The sequence below is a fragment of the Globicephala melas genome, chromosome X (assembly GCF_963455315.2).
Source record: "Globicephala melas chromosome X, mGloMel1.2, whole genome shotgun sequence".
In the NCBI taxonomy this organism is placed as follows: Eukaryota; Metazoa; Chordata; class Mammalia; order Artiodactyla; family Delphinidae; genus Globicephala; species Globicephala melas.
The window spans coordinates 1,738,638-1,748,817 of record NC_083335.1 but is presented as its reverse complement, the minus strand read 5'-3'; the positions used below and the strand labels follow the sequence as shown (position 1 = coordinate 1,748,817).

At 55.3% G+C, this 10,180-nt stretch overlaps 1 protein-coding gene across 3 annotated transcripts; it reads left to right on the top strand.

Moving 5' to 3' along the window:
• Positions 1–488: 488 nt before the first annotated feature.
• On the top strand, positions 489–5,506 carry TMEM187 (transmembrane protein 187). 3 transcript variants are annotated; one of them, XM_030850456.3, is made up of 2 exons: positions 489–596; positions 4,137–5,506. In XM_030850456.3, the coding sequence occupies exon 2, from the start codon at positions 4,387–4,389 to the stop codon at positions 5,185–5,187; it is 801 nt and encodes a 266-aa protein (XP_030706316.1). In that variant the 5' UTR covers positions 489–596; positions 4,137–4,386; the 3' UTR covers positions 5,188–5,506. The 3 variants fall into 3 exon arrangements, with proteins under 3 accessions (XP_030706316.1, XP_030706318.1, XP_060148581.1); XM_030850458.2 differs by having other exon boundaries at positions 517–596; positions 4,141–5,506; XM_060292598.1 differs by having other exon boundaries at positions 528–570.
• The last annotated feature ends 4,674 nt before the right edge of the window (positions 5,507–10,180 follow it).

Here is a 10,180-nt window from a genome sequence, read left to right as displayed (position 1 = left end):
AACTAGCAGTGGGGACAGGGCACAGGTTGCTGAGGGTGGCTGACGGAGACATTAGAGTCAGGCTTCGTACCGGGGAGCGGACGTTTTCCTGCTCCGCACGCCCAGCTGCCTCCGGAAAGGTGGCCCGAAGCCCGCCTCCGGGGGAGCCGGAGGCGGGGTGGGAGTGAGCGGTAACGCGGCCTGGCGCGCCACGCCGGGGGCGGAGCCCTCCCAGGCTCCCAGGCCTGCTGTCCCGCCCCCACGCGGGGGCGCCGCCGCGGCCAACGGCGCCCCGAGAAAAAGAGCGGGGCCGCCGCGCGCCGAGCCGCCTGCCGCCCCTCCTGCTGTCGGGCGGGCAGCCAGGCTGGCGGCGCCTGAGGCGAGCGGGCGGGCGCGGGAGCGGTCCGCATCGCCCCGCGTCACCTCGCGTCACCCCGCCCCGCCTGCTTCCCAGGACTCCGCGCCCCACCCCGCGCGCAGGCGCACGGCCGCCTTTCGGCTCCGCCCTTTTTCGAGATTTGAATTTCCCCCAGCAAAGCGAGAGAGGCAAAATACCCGGATGGTGATCGCTGGCCTTTTCGCGCCAATCCTGTAAGTTCTCACAACAACCTTGAGAGGTGGGTACTGTCATCACCCCTATGTTCCAAATCTTGCAGGAGGCTGTCTGGTCGCTGCACTGTCATGCTCACTGCCAGACGCAGGGTGTAATGCGCCGCTCTCCGGGCTCTTGGAATGACAACAGATGATTTTTCTTGTTTCTCTCATCTTTATTTGATCTTTACATTCACCAACCTCCAGCCGAAATTTGGCCTTTCCCGCAATTACGAGTGTAGGCAGCAAAGCACAGAGGGTTAGCCTGGTGACTGTGTCACCAAAGGAAATGACAGATCATTTGAGATCAGAAAATTTATAAATTTTATTGTAGATATCCTGAAATTAAAGAAATTACACGTTATTATAGAATAACTGCTTTGAAATTACTGTAGTTGGGCTTCCCTGGTGGTGCAGTGGTTGGGAGTCTGCCTGCCAAGGCAGGGGACATGGGTTCGAGCCCTGGTCCGGGAAGATCCCACATGCCGCAGAGCAGCTAAGCCCGTGCACCACAGCTACTGAGCCTGTGCTCTAGAGCCCGTGAGCCACAACTACTGAGCCTGCATGCCACAACTACTGAAGCCAGCGTGCCTGGAGCCCGTGCTCCGCGGCGGGAGGGGCCCCTGCGGTGGGAGGCCCGCGTACCACAGCTGGAGAGAGCCCGCTCGCAGCAATAGGACCCAACGCAGCCAAAAATAAATAAATTTATTTTAAAAAGGAAAGTACTGTAGTTATTCAACCTGCCCATAGATCCTGTAATTTAACCTATTAGTAAAGAAGCACGTATATTACTATAGCATACATTTTCAAAAATACTTTAATAACTGTCTTTCGACATATTAAGTTTCTGTTGTAGTTCTGTTTTAGTTTATGCATTTGGAGGCATTTGTTTGAGAAAAGACCAAAGAGTCCTGTGACACAGGCAAAGGACAAGAGCCCTCATCTGTGTTTCTGTGCCACCAACTGCCCTAGGTGACCTTGTCCGTTCACGTCACCTCTCTGGCCCCAACTCCTTCCCCTGTAAAATAAGGAAGCCAAGCTGCTGGTTCCCAGGCGCCTTAGCCACATTCAGTGATTCTGTCCTCAGAGTTCAAGAATCACTACGGTAGTTCCAGGCTCCTTGGGCATCCAAGTGGCCCAGATTGAGCTCTCCTGCTGCTGGTGTCCCACGGTACAGCCCTCAGACTGGCGTCCCCTTAGCCGCAGAAGGGGAACAAGGTGGTCAGGGTAGTCACGGGCACGGTAAGCAGTTGTCATGAATGATACAGGCCAAAGAAACCACCACTGTGACAGTGACAGTGGCTCCTGCTTCAATGCATACAGACTGCGGAAGCAGGAGAGTTTAAGGAACACGTCTTAACCCCTTAGCCAGGAGATTGTCACGTTTTGCAGGACTTCCCCCAGAGACCCCAGCACCAGACCAGGGGAGAGCCCTTGGACCTTCATGTGCCGGGGGAAGCTGGGAAGAACTTTGAGAGTCATGTAACAAGTGTCACAGCACCTCAGGGGTACGGAGGAGCTAGGCCATAAGGTACCCAGCCTGGCCTTCCTGGTGGACTTGGGAAGTTCGTTTGATTACACGTCACTTTCAGCTTGCGCAAGGGCTCAGTAGCCTCTGGCCAGCAGTGGGAGAGGAGTCACTTTCCACACCCTTCCTGGGCCTCCTTGTCTATCAAGCTGACAGTGCTGGACTCCGGTCCCCAGCTCTCCTCCATGCTGGCTGGCAGACGAGAGGGTCAGGCTGGCGCTGGCCGCGTGGGGCCCAGGAGGCCTGGGTCTTCACACCAGGGAGTCGGGCCCCAGGTGGCGCCAGGGAAGGACCTGGAGAGACGAGGCCGGGCCTCAGCTGGTGTCCCAGCCAGACTCAGGAGCGGAATGGGGAAGTGCTGGTGCCAGAGCGGAAGGCATAGCCGAGTTGAGGGTGTAAGCAGGCCAGGCACAGGAGGGACCCGCAGGACTACATGAGCACGGCACTTTGGTGTCTGCGAGAGGTTGGGGCATGATCGTGTGTGAGTGGAGAGCCGGCCACCGAAGGGTGCTAAGCAGGGGCGGCCCTTGAGGGAGATGCTGGGGGCTGCTGTGTGCAGACCACGTTAGCGGTGGCCAGCCTGGAAGTGGGAAGCCCGGGGCAGGGGCAGCCCCCCAGCCTAGAGGCTCCTTAACCGGAAGCCGCAGCGGGGAGGCGTGAGACAGCGCTGCGTGCTGAGGTGGCGGTCAGGACAAGGCCTGCGGTTCCCTCGTGGAAATGCCGGTCCCCTTAGCAACAGGCCCCCAAGGCAGGATGGGGGCCAGAAACCTCACCAAGACACCCAGCGGGCCCCGTCCCGGATCTTCCACGTGGGCCCCACGGCCAGTCTGAGAAGCGAAATGGCAAACAGGATGAGGAAAAAGAGCAGGGGTGCTGGTTTGGGGCTTGAACCGAAACTGAGCAGGTCTTTGCTGAGCAGCGGAGGGCGAGCGCAGAATCAGACCCTGCCCGGCCCTTTCAGGGCCTGAACTGCAGGAGGGCAGGTGGACATTGGGCCTCAGAAATAAACTGTGGTCTACATAGCTAAGAACTCATTTAATTCACACCATGACTCTGCAGGGAGGTACTGGTAGCATCCCCATTCTGCAGGTATGCAAACCGAGGCCCGGAAGGGTTAAGGCCCAAGATCACACGGTTAGTAGCTGGGGGCACTGGGCTTTGAACACGGACAGTCCCTCTCGTCCCCATGCTTGCCTGCCTGATTGCTGTCTTCGCTTTGAGTCACTTTCAGGGCATTGAACCTCTTCTCTTGTTGATATTAATACATCTCTTGGCTACCCGGCCAGCTTACACTGCAGCAGGCCCCAGAGCAGTTGACGGTGCATGAAAAGTCCACATTGTTTGAAAATTATCGGACTGCTTCTGTGACTGCAGGAAGTGGAAGGTTTTCTTGTGAGCCAAGGACAGAAGGTGATTTTGAAAGGCGTGGTACTTCAGGGGCAGGCAGGAGGGTGAACCAATGGGGGACGGCTCCCTGTGCCACCTGGCCTCACATCTAAGAAGCAGAAGGGAGTCCTCCCCCGCCCTCCTCCTACCCACCCCCGCCATCCTTGCCTTAGATTCCAGAACTCGGACCACAGCAAATGGTTTCTCTTTTAACTGGGTATTTGGTTCAAAGGGCTTTGGGACTGGCTTGGAAACTTCCACATTTGTAATGTCACTGAGGTGGAAAAGCCCATTCTGAGTTTTAACAGCAGACCTAGGAAAGATTTAAGTCTCCAAATGCAGTGGCTCGAAGGGAACTAGGGCAAAGGGGCGGGACTTTTATAGCACACAGATGAAAGAACAAGAGCATAGGTATCAGGAGAGAGGGGCACAAAACCTCTAGGTGAAAGAGGGTTCTAGAGCCTTCTAGAGGCCGTGCATAAGAAGGTGAATGGACTGGGTATTCCTGCACTTTTATTTCTGTGGGGTTTTTTGGGTTTTTTTCTGATGTTGGTGGATCCTGAGGCTGAGAATCGGGAAGATGGAGACCCTTTTTCGGATGGATTTCTTTCTACCCACACTCTTTAAGTACACTCTTTTTGTAACCACAAAGGAAGAAGGCAGAACGATCCTCCACTGGTGCCAACCAATCAGCAGAACCCTCGCCTTCCTCTGGGCCACTACCTCCACGCGGGGCAAGGTCGCAGCATCTGCGTCGGAAATCACGGGGAATTCTTCCTGCTGGCTCAGCTGGGAGGCCGAGGAGTGTTTTGCAAAAAAAACTGTTTATCTGAATTCTGAAATAACAGTGGAGACGGCTGCTCTCTTAAGCTCTCCGACCCGGGTCACACATAGGGTTCCAGATGAAGCCCGAGTCGGGGCAGGCCCTCTTGCACGTGGCCCTGGTCAGCTGCCTCTGCGCGGCCACCGTCCACACCGGCGTTTTCGCAGGTGTCTCTGTCGCAGTGGGCTATGAGCACTACGCCGAAGCGCCGGTCGCCAGCCTCCCTGCCTTCCTGGCCATGCCCTTCAACTCGCTCGTTAACGTGGCCTACGTGCTCCTGGGGATGTACTGGCTGCAGAGCAAGGCCAGCGCCCCGGGAGGCCCCACAGAAGCATGGAAGGCTTGCTACATGAAGGACGTCTTTGCGGGCATGGCCCTGGTCTACGGCCCGGTTCAGTGGCTGCGCATCACGATGCAGACGCGCCCCACCGCCGTGTTGGACCAGTGGCTCACCTTGCCCATCTTTGCATGGCCGGTGGCCTGGTGCCTCTGCCTGGACAGGGGCTGGAAGCCCTGGCTGTTCCTGGCTGTCGAGGGCCTCTCCCTGTGCAGTTACAGCCTGGCCCTGCTGCACCCCCGTGGGTTTGAGGTGGCACTGGGTGTACACATCGCAGCAGCTGTGGGGCAGGCCCTGCGCACTCAGGGCCGCCACGGCAGCGCTTCCTCGGGGAAGTACTTGGCTCTGGGCGTGCTCTGCTGCCTGGGTTTTGTGCTCCTCAAGCTGTGTGACCACGAGCTCTCGCAGTGGCGTCTCTTCCAGCGGCTCACGGGCCACTTCTGGTCCAAAGTCTGCGATGTGCTCCAGTTCCACTTTGCCTTCTTGTTCATGACCAACTTAAACACCTGCCGAAGATGCCCTCCTGCGGAGAAGATGCGTTAAAGTGTGGAAGGAAGGCGCTTACCCACCCTAACATCAAAATGCGCCCTCCGCTGGCATCCTGTCATCAGTGTTCAGAGTCCTGGGTGCAGCAGGATAGGATGATGACAGAAGACTGCCCCTTCCTTCAAACGTATGGGCTTCAATACTCTGAGTATGAATATTCAACATTATGAAACGTTATGCTGTCTGCAACTTACTTTCAAAGGGTTAAAGCAAATATCTAAGGGCCGGGATGTGGGGTTCCATTTTACTATTCTTGTAATTTTTCTGTAGTTTGAAATTTTTCAAAATAAAATGTTGGGGGGAAATGACCCCAAGAAATCCATCAGACTCACGGTTGGACAAAGAATGGTTGTCTGCTTCGGGATGTGGGCTACAAGCATGGGCTGGCCGACAGTGGGGCAGGGTAGCCTCTGGCTGGCGTGCCAGGCCAGGCGCTGGGGTTACAAGTGAGCGTCTCCAGGGGTATCTGGCCTCAGGGAGACTGAGTCATAGTAAACACACGCGCCTAGCAGACTGGTGGGGAAATCCGAAGCCCAGAGCACTAACTCACTGTGCCATCTGTGACTGCCAAGCTGACAGCAGGTCAAATGGGAGTCACATCACCTCAGATCCTCTGTGGAGCAACACCCGCAAATGTCAAGAGGTGAGTCCTCAACAGAGTGTTGCTTGCCGGGTCTTCCCTCAGAGCCAGGGTATAGCTTAGGTGCCCTCAGCAGCTAGGGTTACTGCAGTGTCAAGTGTCTGTCACCCACGGAGAAACCTGGGTCCTTCGGAACCATGATCCCCTGATGGCATCCCAGCGTAGGGCCATGGAGTTGGCATCTTTCAACCCCAAAGCGTGCTTCTCATGCAGATGATGATGTTTGAACAAGAGAGCCCCCCTGGGTGGGGGAACACTGAGGCCCAAGAGACGCTGAGGAGTCTGCCTTTGGGATGCCTGCTTGTTAACGTGTTCTTTAGACACCTGTTTCATGCCCCGTCACGGGAAAGGCATCTGGTCTTTGAAGACAAAGGCAAGGGCAGAAGGGAGAGGATGTCCTGTCCCTGCCGAATGGCGTCTCAGGACGGGCAGCCCACAGGCATCTGTTCAGTGTCCCCTGAGGCCCCTCTCCCTGGAGCCTCGAGGGTTGGCATGTGGACCGTTGCCATGACTACCAAGGTGCTTTTGAAACTGGGTACCTGGGCAGGATGTTCTGTTCTGGGCACATCTCCAGTGGGTGGCGGGTCTCAACCAGGCTGTTGCCTGAAGAATCCTGTCGGTGATCATTGCCTCTGCCCCTCCCCTGAGGACTGGGGCCCGCGGCGGGGCCTGCCGGCTTTGAAGAGCACGGCCAGCATTTGCTTCGGGAAGCAGCTTTGTTCCACTACAGTTATCTCGAAGGCTTTGTGTGTCCTAGAAGAGGAAAAAGGCTATGGGCATCTCCTCGAAGAGGCCAGAGGGAGGGAGGGGAAAGGCATGATTTCTCGGGTGGCTCAGTTAGAGACGGAGGCGGCAGTGTGGAGGAATGGGGGAGGACCAGGGTCTGATGTGGGGTGGGCTCTGATTCCCCCCTGCTTGGCAGAGTGGATCCCCTGAGAATTGGGGCTTTGCATAGCCTCGTTCATTCCATACCTTTGAGCCGCAAGCCCTCATAACTTATTTTGTTGTTTTTATTTTATTTTATTTTTACCAATACCTATTAAATAAATAACCCTGGGAACCTTCTGGGTTTCATTCCACTCGTGTGTCAGGCTGGGTCCCCACAGGAAACAGATGTCACGCCGAGATCAGGGTGATTCAGGACTGTTTCATGAAGAACTACGAACACCACTGTGCCACGGGGAGGGAGGAAAGGGGGGAACCGCAGGGGGTCTTTTCCACTCTGGGGCCTGGGGAGAGACTCGTGTGGAAGGGACACCTCGGATGGGGCGGAAACCTCCAGAAGCCCAAGGTGGTCAGATGAAATGCAGGACATCAAATAATGTTTTAGTACCAGTGCGTCCCCAATGTCTCATGAGATGTGCTTATACTAAAAAAGTGTTCATTGTTTATCTGAAATTCAGGTTTCACTGCGTGTTCTGTCGTTATTTGCTAAATCAGACGACCCTATATTGAACCCATCCAACCAAAGCCAGAGGCCTGGAACCTTCTCTCTCTGCCCCCTGTTTTTGATCAGCGTTTCTCAAAGTGTGGCCAGCCTTAGCCACGCAGCTTCCTGCGTCCCCTGCAGCCCTGGTGAGTCCTGGCTTCCGGGGCCGGGGCCTCAGCCAGCCTCAGCCCTGCCCCAGGCTGCGAGGGCGCCCGCGATGTCTGAGGTGCCAGAGGACGGAGGCTGGCGGCCGGGCCCCCTCTGGGCTCTGCTCTTTCCTCTGCAACTTGCCCCCGGAAAGCAGAGAAGCCAATGGTTACCAGATGGGCCCTCCCCCTGCGTCTGGCCTAACGGCTTAGAGGCTCCGAAGCTGGGAGGGATCTCAGAAACCATGTGCGCGGCGCCCTCATTTCGCAGAAACTGAAACTATACATGTGCAACTTTGCTGAAGGTTTCAACACTGAGCATCCGAAAGGCAGGCGGCGGCCTCCAGGCCCTTCTGCTGTGATGCCCCACCTCTCCCGGGAAGCAGTGACAGTGGCGGCACCACCTGGCCTCTTCCTCACTTCCCCACACGTGGCCTGGGGATCTGCTCCCCCTGAAAGTGGTGGCATTGGTTTTGCTCTGATCGTGCAGGTATACAGGCTCACGGTGGGGACGACGAGCCGCCTGAGAGCGCCATCAGGGTTGCGGTGGCCCCAGCATGGGACACACCCCCCTGCACCTGTCTTTCCCGCTCACGGTGCTAGGCCCAGATGCCGCCCCTGGCCCCGCGCTGCTGCAGTGGCGTCTATACCGGCCACCCTCACCCCGACATCCTGTGCCTGCCCCTTCGCCCCAGAGCTCGCCTTCCTCTGGGTCAGGATCAGGGGCACCCGGGTTGCCTTTCCCACTGACATTATGGTTCAGTTTCTAACGGCGATGAGAGAGGCTGGGCAAGGCGTCAGGGGGCTTTTCCATTTTGTGCCAATCTGATGGGGGCAAAGCAAGACCTCGTTGTGACTTTAACTCGTGCCCCTCCACACACACGTATGCACACTTGTGCACAACTGGTGCTTGTGCACCTGTCTGTTGGAAGCTAGGATTTATTCTTCTGTAGGTTGTTGATTTCCATCCTTTCCTCATTATTGGATTTTTCTTCCAAAAGTTTGCAGGAACTTGTTTTACATTATAAACGTTAACCATTCATCTGTCATACAGATGATACGTACGTTTTGTTAATCTCATTTGTCTTTTGCCTTTGTGGGCATCTTAAAGGAACGTGGTTGAAGGTTTCCCCAGTCATGGATGTCTAAACGTCTGTCTTTTTCTTTGTAGCCTTTGGGTTTCTTGTCTATACATCAGGTAGCTTTGTCGAATCTTAACATCTCCTATAGCTGCTTCAGGTAGTTTTCATTATAAAAAGTTAATTGTAAAATTGAGACTAATACTCACAAAATAGTTGCAAGTTACATTCAGAAACAAAGCAGTGCAGCTGTCATCACTGTTAACAGGACAGTTCAGCAAACTGTACTTGCCGGAGCCCTTCACAATCGTGTTCCATGGCGGAGAGGAAATGCCCAGACCCCGAGGATCATGTTTCATCGCAGCCTGGGGGACAAAGGAGATTTTGTTTCTCGGCACTTAAAACTGGGCACGTCCCACAGGTAAACATTTCCCTCTCACCTCCGAAAGCCTCCAGGAGTAGAAATCTTTGGGTAAATATAAACTAGGCAATTTCTGTTCCCGAGCGAGCCCCCAAATAGCTATGAAATTCGAGAGCGCCTCTTCCCCTTCTACGCGGGTCTTGCTTTCCCGGTGCTTTCAGCTGCCAGGTGCCCCTCTGCTAAGCGCTGAATTCTGGGGCCTGGCGCCCGCAGGCCGGGAAAGCTCCTTACAGCCCGCGCCCTGCTAGCCCAGCAGGCCCTTCTAACCGTTTTCATGTGTTTCTAGTCTTTTCTTCCGTTTCCTGCTTTTCACTTGGATCTTCAGAACCGCTGACTTGTGGTTTTACTTCTGCCTCTCCTTTCTCATGCAGCCTAACAGATCACACAGGGGCCTGACCCTACTCTCCTGCCCCAGAGGAAACCACCGTCCGGAGTTGGGTGGAGTCCACTCCCCAACACGTTCCGAGACCTTTCCCACAGGGGAGCGGGGGGAGATGACCAGCGGTGTGCACTGCCGTCTCGCACGTGCTGTAACCTTCCCTAGGTGCACCACGTGGCCCTGATCCGTCTCCCACCGGCTTCGGGACCGGATCTGTGGGTGTTTTTCCCCAGGTCTCCTGGCTGCCCATCAGGGTACTTCCTCCTTTGGTGCTGCTGTCTGGGCCTCTCTGCCTACGTGTGAGCACGTCGCCAGGGGATCTGCCTGTGCACAGCACATCTGCACTTCAGCTGAACTACAAGTTGCCAAATCCCTCGCCACGGTGCTTGCTGAAATGACTGCCCAGCAGAGTTCCCGTTGCTCCGTGGCCTCACCAGCACGTAGTACTGGGAGAGGAGTTACTGTCTGCTGCTCTGATGGCAGTGAACTAGAATTTCATTTCCTTATGGTTTGCCTTTCCCGGCTTAAAATTGAGGTTGCCTGGAAAAATCAAACATAGGATCCAGCAATTCCACTTCTGGGTATCTCCCCAACAGAAGAGAAAGCAGAAAACCAGAAATATAGATCAATGGAACAGGAGAGAAAGCCCAGAGATAAACCCACGCACCTATGCTCAACGAATCTATGACAAAGGAGGCAAGGGTATACAATGGAGAAAAGACAGTCTCTCCAGTAAGTGGTGCTGGGAAAACTGGACAGCTCCATGTAAAAGAATGAAATTAGAACACTCCCTAACACCATACACAACAACAAACTCCAAATGGATTAAAGACCTAAATGTAAGACCGGACACTATCAAACTCTTAGAGGAAAACACGGGCAGAACACTCTATGAC

What these genes read in the sequence shown, in the direction of transcription:
- TMEM187 (XM_030850456.3), top strand. Translation starts at nt 4,387, where the DNA reads ATGAAGCCCGAGTCGGGGCAGGCCCTCTTGCACGTGGCCCTGGTCAGC.